Source organism: Heterodontus francisci, chromosome 36 (assembly GCF_036365525.1).
Source record: "Heterodontus francisci isolate sHetFra1 chromosome 36, sHetFra1.hap1, whole genome shotgun sequence".
Classification (NCBI taxonomy): Eukaryota; Metazoa; Chordata; class Chondrichthyes; order Heterodontiformes; family Heterodontidae; genus Heterodontus; species Heterodontus francisci.
The window spans coordinates 5340608-5360904 of NC_090406.1; the positions used below are offsets into that span (position 1 = coordinate 5340608).

At 45.2% G+C, this 20297-nt stretch overlaps 1 protein-coding gene across 4 annotated transcripts in view; it reads left to right on the plus strand.

Moving 5' to 3' along the window:
* The window catches only part of LOC137351532 (3',5'-cyclic-AMP phosphodiesterase 4C-like), a 326565-nt gene that overhangs the window by 125771 nt on the left and 180497 nt on the right, over positions 1 to 20297 (plus strand). The window contains exon 1 of one of the 4 annotated variants that reach the window (XM_068016019.1): positions 7627 to 8654. The exons of 2 other annotated variants lie outside the window; for them this stretch is intronic. In XM_068016019.1, the coding sequence (XP_067872120.1) occupies positions 8422 to 8654 (233 nt within the window). In that variant the 5' untranslated portion in view covers positions 7627 to 8421. Of the gene's footprint in view, positions 1 to 7626; positions 8655 to 20297 lie in introns of those variants that run through there. One more of the 4 variants, XM_068016022.1, reaches the window with a different exon arrangement.

A 20297-nucleotide genomic window follows, 5' to 3' on the forward strand; every position in this document is an offset into this window, starting at 1 on the left:
CATAAAAGGTTATTACATAAGATCAGAGCTCATGGTGTTGGGGGTAATATATTAGCATGGATAAAGGATAGAGGATCAGAACAGGCAAATATTAGAAATGTATTAGGTTTTAAGCAGGTAAAGCGGGGGTGGGGCAAGAGGTAACAAAAGAGAAGGTATTGATCGGACAAGGTCACAGAGAATAAGTGACCAGAAGGTCATGGAGCAAAGACAAATGGTATGTTAATGGTGTGCTGAAAGACAAAGCGTTAGTACAGAGAGGGTGTTAATTGACAGAAAAATGAACAGCTCTGGCTCAAAGCACAAACATGAATAAAACAGTGGGTAGGCACAGTAGAAACAAACTATAAACAAACTAAAATAAAATGAACAAATGAAAAAGAAAAAAGAATTAAAAATAAAAAGGGGGGCCCGTCATGCTCTGAAATTATTGAACTCAATGTTCAGTCCAGCAGGCTGCATCGTGCCTAATCGGTAAATGAGATGCTGTTCCTTGAGCTTGCGTTGATGTTCACTGGAACATTGCAGCAATCCCAAGACAGAGATGTGGGCATGAGAGCAGGGGGAGTGTTGAAATGGCCAGCAACCGGAAATTCGGGGTCTTGCTTTCGGACTGAGTGGAGGTGTTCCGCAAGGCGGTCACCCAATCTGCGTTTGGTCTCCCCAGTGTAGAGGAGACCACATTGTGAGCAGCGAATACTGTATACTAAATTGAAAGAAGTACAAGTAAATCGCTGTTTCACCTGAAAGGAGTGTTTGGGTCCTTGGATAGTGAGGAGAGAGGAGGTAAATGGGCAGGTATTACACCTCCTGCGATTGAAGGGTAGGGTGCTGTGGGAAGCGGACGAGGTGGTGGGGGTAATGGAGGAGTGGACCAGGGTGTCGTGGAGGGAACGATCCCTTTGGAATGCTGACAGGGGAGGGGAGGGGAAGATGCGTTTGGTAGTGGCATCATGCTGGAGGTGGCAGAAATGGCGGAGGATGATCCTTTGGATGTGGAGGTTGGTGGGGTGGAAAGTGAGGACAAAGGGAACCCTGTCGCGGTTCTGGGAGTGAGGGGAAGGGGTGAGGGTAGAGGTGCGGGAAACATGCCAGACACAGTCGAGCGTCCTGTCAACCACAGTGGGGGGGAATCCTTGGTTGAGGAAAAAGGAAGACATATCAGATGTGCTGTCGTGGAAGGTTGCATCATCAGAGCAGATGCGTCAGAGACGGAGAAACTAGAATGGAGTGGAGTCCTTACAGAAGGCAGGGTGTGAAGAAGTGTAGTTGAGGTAGCTTTGGGAGTTGGTGGGCTTATAATGAATATTAGTAGACAGCCTATCTCCAGAGATGGAGACAGAGAAATCTGTTTTAGTGATGTTGGTTGAGGGATAAATATTGGCCCAGGACACCAAGGAAAAATACCCCACTCTTCCTCAAAATAGTGACTGAAATCTTTTACATCCACCTGAGAGGACAGGCAGGGCCTTTGTTTAACATCTCACCCATAAGACAGCACATCCAACTATGCAGCACTCCCTCAGTACTTCACTGGGAATAACAGCCTGGATTATATGCTCTAATCTCTGGAGTTGGACTTGAAGCCATGGTCTTGTGATTCAGAGGTGAGGTTGCAACCAACCCACTGAGCGACAACTGACTGCAAATGTGGTGACAGGAGGCTGAGGGTTATCTTAAATCTGTGTCCTCTAGTTACCGACCTTCTTGTCAATGGTAACAGAGCAGATCAGGAGAAACTATCAAACTGCCCCACCCCCATAATTTCAAACACATCTATTAAATCTCCACTTAACCTTCTTTGTTCTAAAGAGAACAATCCCTGTCTCTATAGTATTCTCTCTCCAGTATGTATCACGGGTCCACTTGCATGATTCCATGTTCTCTGTGTCAATGTTCTCTGTTTCAACCATTTCACATGACAGAGAGTTCCACATTCTCATCACTTGCTGTGTAAAGAAATTCTTCCTAGTTCCTTATTTATTAGTGACTATCTTTATTCACTCCCCCCTTGTTCTGGACTCCATTCACAAGTGGAAGCAGTTTCTTCAAAACCATCCTATCAAACCCCTTCATAATTTGAAAGATCTGTCAGGTCTCCACTGAGTCTGCACTTTACCAGAGAAAAAAGCCCCAGTCTGTTCAGTCTTTCCTGATAGTTGCATCTGTTAACAGCTTGGTAAATTTTTTCTGCACCTTCACCTATTGGATTGTGCCTTCGAAGGGCCTTGAGGGTTCAATACTTTCTCCTTCTTGTCACGTGAAGGCAGATATTGCAATCCTTTTGCAAAACCAGGGAAGCAACTGAAGTAAACAGCTTGAGCCCATACTGAACAATTACCAAAACTGGCCAGTTTGCAGCTGGATCTAATAAACTGGATTGCCACAGGATTTACCAGGCCAAGGTGTTAATCTGCTGCTGTGGAGTCCTCCCAGAATTGAAAAGCTGGTTTGACCTGTTAGTGCATTTAAATATCTTTAAAAAAATAAGGGGGAAGTTTTTTTTGTTGATAAAAAACCCTCTGGTGATAAGGTGAGTACTACTAAAGTGTTTTTTTTTAATTCAGTGTAGCTTATTAAGGATTGTGGATTGGAGTGGGTTGAACAAGGCCCCTAGTGTAATTAGTATTTTTCAATTCAGGGTGTAACTAATTAATCTAAGGGTAAGTCATGGCAGGAGAGCTCAGCCCCGTGATATGCTCCTTCTGCACTATGTGGGAAATCAGGGTGGTTCCAGTGTCCCTGATGACCATGTGTGCAGGAAGTGTATCCATCTGCAGCTACTGGCTACCCGCATTATGAAGCTGGAGCTGCGGGTGGATTCACTGTGGAGCATCCGCGATGCTCAGGACATCGTGGATAGCACGTTTAGTGAGGTGATCACACCGCAGGTAATGGCTGCAGAGGCAGAAAAGGGATGGGTGACCACCATACAGAGTAGTAGACACAGGCAGGTAGTGCAGGAGTCCCCTGTGGCCATCCCCCTCTCAAACAGATATACCGCTTTGGATACTGTTGGGGGGGATGACCTCCCAGGGGAAAGCAGCAACAGCCAGGTCCGGGGCACCATGGAGGGCTCTGCTGCACAGCAGGGGAGGAAAAAGGGTGGAAAAGCTATAGTGATAGGGGATTCTATCGTAAGGGGTGTAGATAGGCGTTTCTGTGGCCGCAAACGAGAATCCAGGATGGTATGTTGCCTCCCTGGTGCTCGGGACAAGGATGTCTCGGAGTGGCTGCAGGACATTCTGAAAGGGGAGGGTGAGCAGCCAGAGGTCGTGGTCCATATTGGTACTAATGACATAGGCAGGAATAGAGATGAGGTCCTGCAAAGTGAATATAGGGAGTTAGGCAGGTTAAAAAGCAGGACATCTAGGGTTGTAATCTCAGGGTTACTCCCTGTGCCACGTGCTAGTGAGGGTAGGAATAGGAGGATTAGGCAAATGAATGCATGGCTGAAGAGCTGGTGTAGGCGGGAGGGCTTCAGCTACTTGGATCATGGTGATCTCTTCTGGTGCAGAGGTGACCTGTAAAAGAGGGACGGATTGCATCTAAACTGGAGGGGGACCAATATCCTTGCGGGGAGGTTTGCTAGTAATACTCGGGAGGGTTTAAACTAGTCTTGCGGGGGGGTGGGACCCAAAGTAGTAGTCTCTCCGATGAGATAGTTGAGGCAAATGTCGAGTTTAAAACAAGCAAGTCCAGTCGGCAGGCCGGGCAGGGGCAGGACAGGGAGCGTGGAAGGTCTGGTAGGCTAAACTGCATTTAATTTAATGCAAGAAGCCTTACAGGTAAGGCAGATGAACTCAGAGCATGGATCGGTACATGGGATTGTGATATTATAGCTATTACGGAAACGTGGTTGAGGGATAGGCAGGACTGGCAGCTCAATGTTCCGGGGTATCGATGCTTCTGGTGTGACAGAGGTGGAGGTAAGAGAGGAGGGGGAGTTGCACTATTGATTAGGGAGGACATCACAGCAGTACTTAGAGAGGATATCCCGGGGGGAATGTCCAGCGAGGCCATATGGGTAGAACTTAGAAATAAGAAAGGGGTGATCACTTTGATGGGATGATACTACAGGCCCCCCAATAGTCAGAGGGAAGTGGAGGAGCATATATGTAGGGAAATCACAGATAGGGATAGGAATGATAGGGTTGTAATAGTAGGTGATTTTAACTTCCCTAATATTGACTGGGACTGCCTTAGTGCTAAGGAATCAGATGGGGAAGAATTTGTTAAGTGTGTCCAGGATAGTTTTCTGAAGCAGTATGTGGATGGCCTTACTAGAGAAGGGGCTACACTCGACCTCCTCTTAGGAAATGAGGCTGGGCAGGTGGTTGATGTGTCAGTGGGGGAGCGCTTTGGGGCCAGTGACCATAACTCTATTAGCTTCAAGATAGTTATGGAAATGGATAGGACTGGTCCTCAGGTTGAAGTCCTAAATTGGGGGAAGGCTAATTTCGATGGCAACAGACAGGAACTCTCAAAAGTTGAATGGGAGAGGCTGTTTCAAGATAAAGGAACGTCTGGCAAGTGGGAGGCTTTTAAAAGTGAGGTAGGAAGAGTTCAAGGCTGGCATGTTCCTGTTAGATGGAAGGGCAAGGCTGGCAAGTTTAGGGAACCTTCGTTGACGAGGGATATTGAGGGTCTGGTCAGGACAAAGAAGGAGGCATATGTCAGGTATAGGCAGCTGGGAACAAGCGAGTCCCTCGAGGAGTATAGGGGATGTAGGACTACACTGAAGAAGGAAATTAGGAGGGCGAAAAGGGGCCATGTGATTTCCCTGGCAGATAAGATAAAGGAGAATCCTTAAAGATTCTATAAGTATATTAAGAGTAAAAGGGTAGCTAGGGAGAGAGTAGGTCCCCTTAAGGATCAGTGTGGTAATCTATGTGTGGAGCCACGGGAAATGGGTGAGGTCTTAAATGAATACTTCTCATCTGTATTTACTGTGGAGAAGGTCATGGAAGCTAGTGAGTTCAAGGGAGGGAACACTGATATCCTGGAGCATATCAACATTACAAAGGAGGAAATGTTGGAGGTTTTGAAGCACATTAAGGTGGATAAATCCCCAGGGCCTGACCAGGTGTATCCTAGGATGCTAAGGAAAGCAAGGGAGGAGATTGCTGGGGCCCTGGCAGAGATTTTTGTATCATCATTAGCCACGGGTGAGGTACCAGAAAACTGGAGGATAGCTAATGCTGTGCCTTTATTTAAGAAGGGCAGCAGGAATAAGCCAGGGAACTACAGGCTGATGAGCCTTACATCAGTGGTGGGAAAGCTATTGGAAGGGATTCTGCGAGACAGGATTTATATGCATCTGGAAAGGCATGGTCTGATTAGGGATAGTCAGCATGGCTTTGTGCATGGGAAATCATGTCTCACGAATTTGATTGAGTTTTTTGAGGAGATGACCAAGAGGATTGACGAGGGCAGGGCGATGGACGTTGTCTACATGGACTTCAGCAAGGCCTTTGACAAGGTCCCGCATGGTAGACTGGTCCAGAAGGTTTGAACACATGGGATCCTGGGTGAGCTAGCAAATTGGATACAAAACTGGCTTGGTGATAGCAGGCAGAGGGTGGTAGTGGAAGGTTGTTTTTCAGATTGGAGGCCGGTGACCAGTGGTATGCCGCAGGGATCGGTGCTGGGCCCTCTGTTGTTTGTCATATATATTAATGACTTGGATGTGAATGTAAGGGGCATGATTAGTAAGTTTGCAGATGACACCAAAATTGGTGGTATAGTGGACAGAGAAGAAGGTTGTCTAAGGTTACAACAGGATATAGATCAACTGGGAAAGTGGGCAAGGGATTGGCAAATGGAATTTAACACAGACAAGTGTGAAGTGATGCATTTTGGGAAGTTAAACCAGGGCAGGACATATACAGTGAATGGCAGGGCCCTGGGGAGTGTTGTTGAGCAGAGAGACCTTGGGGTGCAAGTACATAGTTCCCTGAAAGTGGCAACACAGGTAGACAGGGTGGTGAAGAAGGCGTATGGCATGCTTGCCTTCATCGGCCGAGGCATTGAGTACAAGAGTTGGGACATCATGTTACAGTTGTACATAACGTTGGTCAGGCCGCATTTGGAGTACTGTGTGCAGTTCTGGTCGCCGCTCTACAGGAAAGATGTGATTAAGCTAGAGAGGGTGCAGAAAAGATTCACAAGGATGTTGCCTGGTTTGGAGGGCTTGAGTTATAAAGAGAGATTGGATAGGCTGAGTCTGTTTTCCCTGGAGCGAAGGAGGCTGAGAGGGGGCATGATAGAGGTATATAAAATTATGAGAGGCATAGATAGGGTAGATAGCCAGAGTCTGTTTCCCATGGTAGGGGTGACTAAAACTAGAGGGCATAGATTTAAGGTGAGAGGGAGGAGGTTTAAAGGAGATCAAAGGGGTAAATTTTTCACACAAAGAATAGTGGGTAACTGGAATGAGCTGCCTGAGGAGGTGGTGGAGGCAGGAACAGTAGCAACATTTAAGAGGCATCTGGACAGGTACTTGAATGAGCAAGGCATAGAGGGATGTGGAATTAATGCAGGCAGGTGGGATTAGTATAGATAGGCATTATGGTCGGCATGGACGCGGTGGGCCGAAGGGCCTGTTTCTATGCTGTATGACTCTATGACCTATACTCAAGCTGCCCCTAGTCAACATGTATTGCCAATGGATAAGAGTGATGACAAGATCACACAGACGAAGACAGTCATTCAGCCCATCTTAGTTCATTCACAGCAAGCAACAACAACTTGCATTTATATAGCACTTTTAATGTCGTACAATGTCCTAAGGCACTTCACAGGAGCACTATCAAACAAAATTCAACACCGAGCTGCATAAGGAAATACAACAGGTGACCAAAAGGTTTTAAGGAGTACCTTAAAGGAGAGAGGGGTAGAAAGGTGGAGAGGTGAAGGGAGCAATTTCCAGAGCTTAAGGCCGAGGCAGCTGAAGGTGCAGCTGCCAATGGTGGAGTGATTAAAATTGGGGATGTGCAAGAGGCCAGAATTGGAGGAGCACAGAGATCTCGGATGGTTTTCGGGCTGGAGGAGAGTCCAGAGATAGAGAGGGGTGATGACACGAAGGGGTTTGAGAATTTTAAAATTCATTCACACAGATCGACCCCCCTCCACCCTTACTGCAACACCCAGTTGTTCCTTAAATGATTCCAGTGTCTGCCCTTCCCATTATTCTATTCTGAAGTCCATTACATTTCCAGATCACTATTTCTGTGAAGGAGAAAGTGCTGGTATCCGGTGAAGGGGACTGTGCTCACCCCTTACCCCTGTTCCTCACAGACTTTACATTGGCTCCTGTTCCTGCAGCACCTGAATTTAAAATTCTTTGTTCTCCAATCCCCCCATGGCCATTCCCAGCTCTTCCTAATGAATTGTGGTTTTATCACATGAAGCTTTAATCTTCATGTGAACTTTGAAAAAAACAATCGGGAATATTTATAGGCACTCTTAAAAAGAAAAAAATCTGTTTTGGGAGCCAACCCTTTAAGTAACCCCAATCTGACTACTTTAAAAAGTGGTAGCTATTTGGAGCAGGAGGCGGGTCATTTGGTAGGGAAAGGGAGTTATTGCGAGTGTTAACATGTGATCGAGTTAACTGTATTCTTGGTTGGTACAGGACAAAGTTCTGGGATTTGGAGGATGCAACATGTGGAAGAAGAGAGAAATATTTATCTCTAACACCGGTCTGCTGTAGATTTATCTGCAACCGAAACAATTCAGTATTTTGTTGAACTTTTCAACTTGTGGACTGTAAACTTTTTTTGCCTGTTTATTGTTATTGTCATTACGAGAAGGATTGGCTTTGTCTTGGGTAAGTCATTAACATTTTATTTGGGGAGGGAATCGGTCCTGTGTGGACCTTGAAACTTCCTCAAAACTTCCTTGAATGACAAAAAAAGTTGAGGCGGACAACTTTGCTTCTGAAAATTTTGCTTTCGCTCCGTGGACTGTTTTGCTGTTACGATTTCGGAGCAGGTTATAATTCACATCGAAGGGTTGGAGGGGGGAAGGACATCTCCCTCTCCCCTTTCACAGACTTGAATTTTCCTTTTGTGATTCCTGGCTCCACATTTTTCCCTGCAGTGTTTTATCTGCCTCTCCCTATATATAATTAAACAGAAGTTCAAAGTGAAAAACTGGGCAGAGTTTCTCTGCCAAGTGAATTTTTTAAAAAGTTGTTGGGAAGAAAATAATTGTAATGAGGACGAAAATGGACTTTCTTCGCACCTGAGAACTTTTCTTCAAAAACTCCAAGTGTTTCTCTCGAGAATTTCCGAATGAAGAGTTTCCTCATTTGTGGATCGTGTTCACAAGCCCGAAGGACTTGAAGCTGGAGAGAGTGGTTTGAGTTTGTGCCCAAAGAAGAGTCGATTTTCCGTTTGGGAAAGGATTCGAACTGGCATGGCTTTGGCCAAGGAGGAAACCTGCCCCGTGTGTGAAGATGGCACGGTCGAAGAGCGATCCCACTCCGGGAAGAGTTTATTCCCAGGGCCCAGGGCCTCCGGCAGATCTCCCAGTGGCTCCCCATTAGCTTCTCCTCGGAATTCGCCGAGAAATTCCCCATTGCTCTTCCGCAAGCTGATAATGAACAGGAGCATCCGTCTGCAGCGCCGTTTCACAGTGGCGCAAACTTGGTAAGGGGGCAAATTTGGTAACAGCAAACTTGGAAGAGCGCTTCGAGTTCCAGGTGGGAGGGAAGGTGAGAATTTTATTTTAATGTAGCGTTACACCGAGCCAAGTTAATAACTGAGAGGAGATTGGATTCACTACCATGTCCAGATGCGCCTACAATATATATCATACTGCATATAACATTATATATTATATAACACCATATGTTACTGCATGTAACACTTATATAACACTGCATCTTCTTTGGCCTCCTTGACTCTCCCCTTGCGCCTCTGTCTTTTTTCCTGCCAACTACTAAGTCTCTTCGACTCGCCACACTTTAGCCCCGCCTTTATGGCTGCCCGCCAGCTCTGGCGAATGCTGGCAACTGACTCCCACGACTTGTGATCAATGTCACAGGATTTCATGTCATGTTTGCAGCCGTCTTTAAAGCGGAGACATGGACGGCCGGTGGGTCTGATACCAGTGGCGAGCTCGCTGTACAATGTGTCTTTGGGCATCCTGCCATCTTCCATGCGGCTCACATGGCCAAGCCATCTCAAGCGCCACTGACTCAGTAGTGTGTATAAGTTGGGGAGGTTGGCCGCCTCGAGGACTTCTGTGTTGGAGATACGGTCCTGCCATCTGATGCCAAGTATTCTCCAGAGGCAACGAAGATGGAATGAATTGAGACATCGCTCTTGGCTGACATACGTTGTCCAGGCCTCGCTGCCATAGAGCAAAGTACTGAGGACACAGGCTTGATACACTCGGACTTTTGTGTTCCGTGTCATTGCGTCATTTTCCCACACTCTCTTGGCCAGTCTGTACATAGCAGTGGAAGCCTTTCCCATGCGCTTGTTGATTTCTGCATCTAGAGACAGGTTACTGGTGATTGATGAGCCTAGGTAGGTGAACTCTTGAACCACTTCCAGAGCGTGGTCGCCAATATTGATGGATGGAGCATTTCTGACGTCCTGCCCCATGATGTTCGTTTTCTTGAGGCTGATGGTTAGGCCAAGTTTGGGCGGCACAGTGGCGCAGTGGTTAGCACCGCAGTCTCACAGCTCCAGGGACCCAGGTTCGATTCTGGGTACTGCCTGTGCGGAGTTTGCAAGTTCTCCCTGTGTCTGCGTGGGTTTCCTCCGGGTGCTCCGGTTTCCTCCCACAAGCCAAAGACTTGCAGGTTGATAGGTTAATTGGCCATTATAAATTGCCCCTAGTATAGGTAGGTGGTAGGGAAATATATAGGGACAGGTGGGGATGTGATAGGAATATGGGATTAGTGTAGGATTAGTATAAATGGGTGGTTGATGGTCGGCACAGACTCGGTGGGCCGAAGGGCCTGTTTCAGTGCTGTATCTCTAAACTAAACTAAGTTACTGCATATAACACTATATGTTACATAATAACATTGTGTTACTGCATGTAACACTATATTATACAACACACCATGTGTTACTGTATATAACACTGTTACTATATATAACACTGTTTATACTATATAATACATCATGTGTTACTGCATATAACTGTATATATTATAAAATACACCATGCGTTACTGCATATAACACTACGTATTATATAATAACACTGTAGGTTATGGCATATAACTATTGTATAGTAACACACCATGTGTTACTGGGTGTAACATTCCTGTTTACACAGGATTAAATGTAAATAGGGAGCAGGAAAGCTGGGAAGGAAGGAAATTTGCCATCCTTACTGGGTCTGGCCTATATGTGACTCCAGACCCATAGCAATGTGGTTGACTCTCCGCTGCCCTCTGTAATGGCCTAGCAAGCCATCCAGTTGTAGTTAAGAAGGTGGCTCACTATCACCATCTTAAGGGCAATTTGGGATGGGCAACAAATGCTGACCTTGCCAGCAACGCCCACATACCATGAAAGAATAAAAAGAAGTTCCTTTCTTTCGTCCCTCAGAGTAAGTTCGGGGCTATCTGCCCTCCCACTGGAAGCTCAGCTATAGGGAGAGGGGCTTGTATAATTGGTCAGAGGGGCCTAATCTCCAAGCTGCACAACCTTTGACTGCGATTACTTCCTGGCCGGTGTGGATCACTGGGTTCCATCCTGCACAGGACAGAGAGGGCCCGGGATCTGTGAAACCCGTTATCCCCAGCAAGAAGTCATTGCCTTCAGAACAGGATGGGAGACAAGTCGAAGTTGAGTATGGATACTTTTGACCAGCATTGATTTCAGAATTATTAAATAAAAATAGTTTTGAAGTCTTGCCTTCCATCAGCTCAATCCTTTCCAACTACCCAAATAGATGGTTTTGTTTAATTCTGTACTGTCACAATCGAGCCTAACATTTACAATAAGCTATAACACAGCTGTACAAGTATGAGAATTATCCTTTCTCTTTATGAATTTCTTTTAGACAGTTTAGACTGCGATCACAGAACCCTGTCCAAATGGAGTTATATGTCTTTATATTACTCTTGGCTGGTCCTCTCGGAAATGATTTACTTATTGAGCTGCAACTGAGAGAAAGAAAACTTGCATTTCTATAACACTCCTCACAACCTCAGGATGACTCAAAGTGCTTTACAGCCAATGAAATACTTTTTGAGGTGTAGTCACTGTTGTAGAAAACACGGTAGCCAATTTGCGCACAGCAAGCTCCCACAAACAGCACTGTGATAATCACCACATAATTGTGTTTTAGTGATGTTGGTTGAGGGATAACTATTAGTCAGGGTACCAGAGGGAACTCCCCTGTTCTTGTTCGAAAAAGTGCCATGGGATCTTTTACATCCACTGGAGAGGGCAGATGTGGCCTTGGTTTAATGTCTCATTTCGAAAGACACTTTTGACAGTGCAGCACTCCCTCAGCACCGCACTGGAAGTTTCAGGCTGGATCATGGGCTCAAGTCTCTAGAGTGGGCCTTGAACCCATGACTTTCTGACTCAAGGTCCTGAGTCAGAGGCCCTGGGTACCTTGTCCTGATTACCATTCGTAGGAACAGGAGGAGACCATTCAGTCTGTCAAGGCTGTTCCACCATTCTATTAGACCATGGCTCATTTGCACCTCAACTCATTTACCTACCTAAACCCATATTCTTTAATAAACATCCCCAAGAAAAAATCTTTAGAACTCCTCAAGTGTCCTCTGCTGCGGGTTTGTATGGACATCAAGTGAGGGGAAGATTGGGCTGTGTTGTGTTGTGCTCTTGGTCGAACAGCCAATTGAAGCTAACCCGTATCCCACTGGGAGTTGGCAACTTCAGGAGAGGAGGGAAGATTAAAATTAAATAACAGCAGAGGCCATTATCCTGCAAAAGGTTCTTAGATGGACTGTGTCAGGCTTTCCAAGTGGGCACAAGCCCCAGAACAACACTGGTGTAATTCTGCTCAAACTTCACTGTCACTCAGATAGTTAAGACGGCATGAGGATGGCAATTGGAAAAATATCACACTGGTGCAGCAGGGGACACTGTTCTGGGATAGGGGCTGAGGCACGTTAATGGGACAATGTAGCGGGAGCTTTACTCTGGATCTAACCCTTGCCGTACCTGCTCTAGGAGTGTTTGATGGGGACAGTGAAGAGAGAGCTTTACTCTGTATCTAACACAAGAAAATCAAAGCTCTCTAGTGCCGATATCTTCACACAAACAGGGACAGACTGCTGACTGAGATCTGTGAGCCAGTGGTTAGGATAAGGGCAGAGCAGCTTTAACAGGACATATAAGAGAGTCTGGATTATCAGACCTGACATGGCTCACATCCCACATGGAAAGTTGGCAGTGAGCACGATATTGAGTGAAGTCTGCTGGGCGAATGTGGAGCTGGGATCGAATATGTTTTGCAATGAAGTAAATAAAATATAAATTAGATTGAACCATGTTTGAAAGTAAAATCTCAACCCTTTCTGGAGCAGAGCTCCGGTGAGATGAAAAGGTTCCTCAAAGGTTCCTGCCCATGCCCTCAGTTACCTCATCCAAGTGGTTATTCATCATATGGGAACCCACTCAGTGAGCATCGGCAGGATATTTGACTGTGGAGGCATCACAGCCCCTATCTCTGCAAATCCCTCAATGGCCTCAACCCTCCCTATTTCTTTAACCTCCTCCAGCCCCACAACCCTCTGTGATCTCAGTGTTCCTTCAATTCTACTCTCTAGTGAGTCCTTAATTTCCATCACTCCATCATTCGTGGCCATGCCTGCAGCTGCCAAGGCCCCAAGCTCTGGAATTCCCTTTCTAAAGCTCTCCGCCTCTCTCTCTCTAACTCTCTGTCTCCTCCTTTAAGATGCTCCTTAAAGCCTATCTCCTGGACCAAGCATTTAGTCACCTGTCCTAAGATCTCCTTACGTGTCTCACTGTCAAACTTTGTTTGATAATGGCTCCTGGGAAGCACCTTGGGAAGTTTTACTACGTTAACAACTCTATATGGATGCAAGTTGTCAACATTCAGGTTAAATTTGATAGGTGAATGAAAGGATAGGGGAACAGAGTGTGCAAATGTGATTGGGACTGTGCTGAATAGCATGTTTTGGTCTCGTACATTCTCTGCATGTTTTTGGGTGTGTCTGTTGAGTTTGTGAAACAATTGAAGTTGCAACTGGTCTCCAATCATTCCGGCATTTTTTTCCAGTGGGTGTGCACGGCGTAATTTCAAAATTCACAGATGACACAAACCCAGGAAATATTGTGAACTGTGAGGAGGATACAGATAGACTTCAAGAGGACAAAGACAGGCTGGTGGAATGGGCAGAAAAGTGGCAGATGAAATTTAATGCTGAGAACATGGTTCTCATATTGACATGGTTAGGAAGTTGGTTGAGGGGTAGGCGACAGAGAGTGGGGATAATGGGTAAGTACTCCGATTGGCAGGATGTGACTAGTGGTGTCCTGCAGGAGCCTCAATTATTCACATTATTCATTAACGACTTGGATGATAGGATAGTAAGTCATATATCCAAATTCGCTGATGATACAAAGTTAGGCGGCATTGTAGACAGTCTAGATGATAGCATAAAATTGTAAAGAGATATTGACAAACTAGGTGAGCGGGCAAAACTGTGGCAGTTGGATTTCAACGCGGGCAAGTGTGAGATTATCCATTTTGGACCAAAAAAGGACAGAGCAGGGTACTTTCTAAATGGATGTACAGTGGATGTCCAAAGAGACTTGGGGGTTCAGTTGCATAGATCTTTAAAATGCCACGAGCAAGTGCAGAGGATAATCAAAAAGGCTAATGGAATGCTAGCCTTTATATCTAGAGGATTGGAGTATAAAGACACAGAGGTTATTCTGCAGCTGTACAAAACCCTGGTTAGATCCCACTTGGAGTACTGTGAGCAGTTCTGGGCACCACACCTTAGGAAGAATATATTGGCCTTGGAGGGAGTGCAACGTAGGTTTACAAGAATGATACCTGGACTACAGGGGTTAAGTTACGAGGAGAGATTACACAAATTAGGCCTGTTTTTGCTAGAATTTAGAAGGTTAAGGGGGATCTGATCGAAGTCTTCAAGATATTAACAGGAAAAGACAGGCTAGATAAAGATAAACTATTTCCACTGGTTGGAGATTCTAAAACTAGGGGGCATAGTCTAAAAATTAGGACCAGACTGTTCAGGAGAGATGTTAGGAAGCACTTCTTCACACAAAGGGTGGTAGCGGTTTGGAACTCTCTCCCACAAACAGCAGTTGAAGCTAGAACAGTTGTTAATTTTAAATCTGAGATAGAAAGATTTTTGTTAAGCAAAGATATTAAGGCCCATATGGAGTTAGGCCGCAGATCAGCTATGATCTCATTGAATGGCAGGACAGGCTCGAGGGGCTGAATGGCCTACTCCTGTTCCTATCTTCCTATGTTCCTAGAAGTGTGAAGTGATACATTTTGGTAGGAAGTTTGAGGAGAGGCAATATAAAATGAAGGAATACAAATTGTAAATGGGGTATATGTCTTAGAGAGACACAGCACTGAAACAGGCCCTTCGGCCCACCGAGTCTGTGCCGACCATCAACCACCCATTTATATTAATCCCATATTCCCTACCACATCCCACCTTCCCTCAATTCTCCTACCACCTACCTACACTAGGGGCAATTTACAATGGCCAATTTGCCTATCAACCTGCAAGTCTTTGGCTGTGGGAGGAAACCAGAGCACCCAACGGAAACCCACACAGTCACAGGGAGAACTTGCAAACTCCACACAGGCAGTACGCAGAACCGAACCCGGGTCGTTGGAGCTGTGAGGCTGCGGTGCTAACCACTGCGCCACTGTGCTGCCCAAATGTGCACCAATCATTGAAGGTGGCAGGATAGGTTGAGAAAGTGGTTAATAAGACTTCCAGGATCTGATGCACAGAATGCAAAAGCATGACATTTTTAATAAACCTGTATAAAACATTGGTTCGGCCTCGACTGGCATATTTTGTCCAATGTGAAAGCTTTAGAGAAAGTGCAGAAAAGATTTACAAGGATGGTTCTAGGAATGAGCGACTTCAGTTACATGGATAGATTGGGGAAGCTGGGACTGTTTTTCCTTGGAGAAGAGCAGGTTGAGAGGAGATTTGATAGAGGTGTTCTGATTCATGAGGGTTCTGGACAGAGTGGATAGGGATAAGCTGTTCCCATTGGTGGAGGGGTCGCGAACCAGAGGACCTGATTTAAGGTGAATGGTAAAAGAAGCAATGGTGACCTGGGGAAAAACGTTTTTACGCAGTACATGGTTAGGATCTAGAATACACTGCCTAAGAGTGTGGTGGAGGCAGATTCAATTGTGGCTTTCAAAAGGGAATTGGGTAGAAAAGGCGGTGAGTGGGACTAGCATAGTTGCTCTTGCAGAAATATGAACTGATCACTTTGAAGACAATTAACATCAGCATTTTTGCCAGCTTCTTGACTTTCTGCTATCCAAACATTTCCTTTATGGTTTCAATGGCAAAGGGGGTTATCAACTCTTCTGCAATCGGATGAGATATTTTTGTTTTGGTAATTTTCTGCAGCACTATGAGAATGAGACGTGAGACTACAAGCTTTTTATCAGTGATAGTCGTGGATTTCAGTACTGCTTTAGTACTGAGCACTTCTTTAGCCTTTTGCTTCAAAAGCAAATGTTCCTTATCCCAATATATCTTGTGATTTAAATGTCTCTGTAATTTGAAGATTTTCAAAGATTCTTTTTTTATTCATTCATGGGATGTGGGCGTCGCTGGCTAGGCCAGCATTTATTGCCCATCCCTAATTGCCCTTGGGAAGGTGGTGATGAGCTGCCTTCTTGAACCGCTGCAGTCCATGTGGGGTAGGTGCACTCACATGGTGCTGTTAGGACTGTGGGATTGTCATTGGACAATACTTGTCCAAATTACACATTGTAGTTGGGGTATATCTCCACTTCCAGTCCAAATAAAATGGAAATTCAAGTCACTTTCTTTTTATTTCCTTAATTTGGCTGGGTTAATGACAACTTTATGTTTTTTTATTCACACCTAAATAAAATGAAACTGTTTCCAATTGCTGAAGGGTTGATAACTAGGGGGCACAGATAACTGGCAAAAGATTCTGAGGCAACACGAGGATAAACTTTTTTATGCAATGAGTGGTTAAGATTTGGAATGTACTGCCTGATAGGGTGATGGGAATAGATTCAATAGCAACCTCAAAATTGAATTGGATAAATACCTGAAGGAGAAAAAATTGCAGCAAAGAGCGGGGCATGGGACTAACTCTGAAAGAAATGCTGTAGACTTGAATGGGACGAATGGCCTCCTCCTGTGCCATTATGATTCTGTGGCTCTATTTTCACCCTGGTTCTCCGTGGTATTCTCAATGACATTTGACATATGCGCCCCTTTTTTTGCTTCATCTTACTCTCTATCTCTTTCATCATCCAGGCAGCGCTGGACTTGTTTGTCATAGCTTTCTCCCTCGTGGGAATGCACCTTTACTGAACCTGAACTATCTGCTCTCTTGAAGACCAACCCATTGTTCCATGTAGAAATGGAATAGAACAAGAGCACTGCTCTAGAGGTGAATCAACTGCTACCCTCTTATTGGTGTGGGACAGTGGGCTGTATGTCCCTCTGAGGCATGGGTTAATGTCCCTCCCACACAAGCCTATATTAAATTCCAAAACTAACCCATTCCCCTGACTCTTCATATTTGCTATTATCCCCACACTGCACTAACTAGTCTTCTCATTTTTAGTTTGACTGAGTCATTGCTGTCAGGAATCGGTCAAACCACAACCAGGGCATTTAACCACCCAATAAATGAACACATTGTGCAATCTACATTTTATGTGCACAGCAATAAGGAACAGACCAGTATAGAGAAGAGCAAAGTTCACGTGTGTGTTCTTGATGGTTTTGAATGATTCAGAGAACATAAGAACATAAGAAATAGGAGCAGGAATAGACCAAACAGCCCCTCGAGCCCGCTCTGCCAAACAATAAGATCATGGCTGATCTGATGTGGCCTCAACTCCACTTTCTTGCTTGTTCCCCAGCACTCGTGATGCTCCTATAGTTCAAAAATCTGACTCAGCCTTGAATATATTCATTTATTCAGCCTCCACTGCTCTCCGGGGTAGAGAATTCCAAAGATTCACGACATTCTGGGAGAAGAAATTCCTCCTCAACTCTGTCTTGAATGGGAGACCCCTTATTCTGAAATTGTGCCCCCTAGTTCTAGATTCCCCCACGAGGGGAAACATCCTCTCAGCATCTACAAGATTGATGGTTGTCAGGGTGACAGTGGTGGATGGGTGTGAGATACCGAGCTAAACATCCTATCTAATTAAAGAATGCTGTTCCATCGAGCTAGTGGGATGCAGGATGAACGGAGATTGCAATCAACATCAAGGACATTGGCTGGAGTAGTCGTAGAGTAGAGAAAGATCTGAAGAGGTTGTGCGGCAGCTAATTTGCACACAGAAAAATCCCACAAATATCAATGTGATGAATAATGTGGGAAAGTGTAGATTTGTCCACTTTGGCTAGAAAAATCGAAAAGCAACACATTATTTAAATGCAGAGTGATTGCAGAACTCTGAGAAGCAGAGGGAAATGGGTGTCTTAGTACACAAAACACAAAAAGTTAGCATGCAGGTACAGCAAGTGATTAAGAAGGCAAATGTCATGTTGTCCTTTATTACAAGGGGAATGGAATATAAAAGTAGAGATGTTTTGCCTCAGTTGCACAGGTTATTGGGGAGGCCAGATCAAGAGTATTGTGTCGTTTTGGTCTCCTTACTTAAGAGAGGACATAGTTGCATTGGAAGCAGTTCAGAGAAGGCTCGCTCAACTGTTCCTGGGGTGAGAGGGTTATCTTATGAGGAACGGTTGGACTGGTTGAGTCTGTATTCATTGGAGTTTAGAAGGATGAGAGGTGATCTGATTGAAACATAAGATCCTGAGGGAACTTGACAGGGTGGATGTTGAAAGGATGTTTCCCCTTGTGGGAGAAACTAAAACTAGGGGGCACAGTTTAAAAATAAGGGGTTTCCCAATTTAAGACAGAGATGAGGAGAAATTTGTTCTCTGAGGGTTGTGAGTCTGTGGAACTCTCTTCCCCAGAGAGCGGTGGAGGCAGGGTCACTGAATGTTTTTAAGGCAGAGGTAGACAGATGCTTGACAAACAAGTGAGTCAAAGGGTATCGGGGGTAGGCAGGAAAGTGGAGTTGAGTCCACAAACAGATCAACCATGATATTATAGAATGACGGAGAAGGCTTGAGGGGCCGAATGGCCTACTCCTGCTCCTACTTTGTATGTTAGTATGAAGATTGGATGATCTGGGGTTTATTTAGGGTTGAAGATTGAGGGATAAATATTGACACCAGTGCACTGGGGAGAGCTCCCCTGCTCTTACTGCAGTAGTGGCCCTGCGATCTTTCCCATCCTGAGAGAGCAGTCGGGGCCTCAGTTTAATATCTCATTCCAAAAGACAGCACCTGTGACAGTGCAGTACTCGCTTAATCCTGCACTGGGTGTGTCAATGTGGATTATGTGCTCGAGCAGGACTTCTGACCTTCAGAGGTAAGAGGGCTACCCACTGAGCCATGGCTGATGCCTCAGTACCTGGAAGTTTGGGAGGAACAGGATAGGAAGACTGACAGTGACACTGAGCAGCACATTGAGTTACAGGTGATCTGGGTTTTGTGTCTGTTGTGTGAGAGTCCTCTTGTGGTGTGTTCATGTATAGCGATTCCATCCCTCGCGGTAATAACCTTTTCCAGCTCACATGCTTTCCTCCCACATTCGGTACTGTAGGGTTGATATTAATATTTTTTAAAAGTAGCATTTTATTCTCCAAAGAAATTGTGCCCTTTGAGTTGAATAAAGAAAGCTGCACAGAACTGTGCAGATCTCACTATCTGATCTAACCATCACCTGGGAGTGTTTGATGAGTATAGTGTAGAGGGAGCTTTACTCTGTAACTAACACTGGATGCATTTAGAAAATCAAAGCTCTCTAGTGCTGATATCTTCACACAAACATAGACAGACTGCTGACTGAGATCTGTGAGCCAGTGGTTAGGATAAGGGCAGAGCAGCTTTAACAGGACATATAAGAGAGTCTGGATTATCAGACCTGACATGGCTCACATCCCACATGGAAAGTTGGCAGTGAGCATGAAAGTGGAGCTGGGATCAAATATGTTTTGCCAGGAAGTAAACAAAATATAAATTAGATTAAACCATGTTTGACAGTAAACAGAAGAACATAAGGAATAGGAGCAGGAGTAGAATGCCCCACCATTCAGTAAGATCATAGCTGATCTGTCCCAGTCCTCGATTTCTCTTTTGGGCCTGCTCTGCCTAACCCTCAAATCCCTGAGATTTCTACCTCCTCCTTAAATGCATTTAGTGACCTAGCCTCCCTGAGGTAGAGAATTCCAGAGATTCACCACCCCCTGAGAGAAGAAATTCCTTCGCATCTCAGTTTTAAATGTATGCCCCCTTATTCTGTAACTATGTCTTATCTACAGCTGTTACAAAAATTTCTAAATTCATTTGAAAAAGCCCTTCCAAACACTCCCACAGGAGATGCAGAGACCAAGTAGGCCCACATCAGAGATGCCATCTATGAGTCAGCTATGACCACCTATGGCAAATGTGTGAAGCGGAATGCAGACTGGTTTCAATTTCACTTTGAAGAGCTGGAACCTGTCATAGCCACTAAGCGCATTGCACTGCTGAACTACAAGAAAGCCCCCAGCGAGTTAACATCCGTAGCACTTAAAGCAGCAAGAAGCGCTGCACAAAGAACAGCCAGGTGCTGCACAAATGACTACTGGCAACACCTATGCAGTCATATTCAGCTGGCCTCAGACACCGGAAACATCAGAGGAATGTATGATGGCATTAAGAGAGCTTTTGGGCCAACCATCAAGAAGATCGCCCCCTCAAATCTAAATCTAAATCAGGGGACACAATCACTGACCAACGCAAGCAAATGGACCGCTGGGTTGAGCACTACCTAGAACTGTACTCCAGGGAAAATGTTGTCACTGAGACCGCCCTCAATGCAGCCCAACCTCTACCAGTCATGGATGAGCTGGAGGGACAGCCAACAAAATCGGAACTCAGTGATGCCATTGATTCTCTAGCCAGTGGAAAAGCCCCTGGGAAGGACAGCATTACCCCTGAAATAATCAAGAGTGCTAAGCCTGCCATACTCTCAGAAC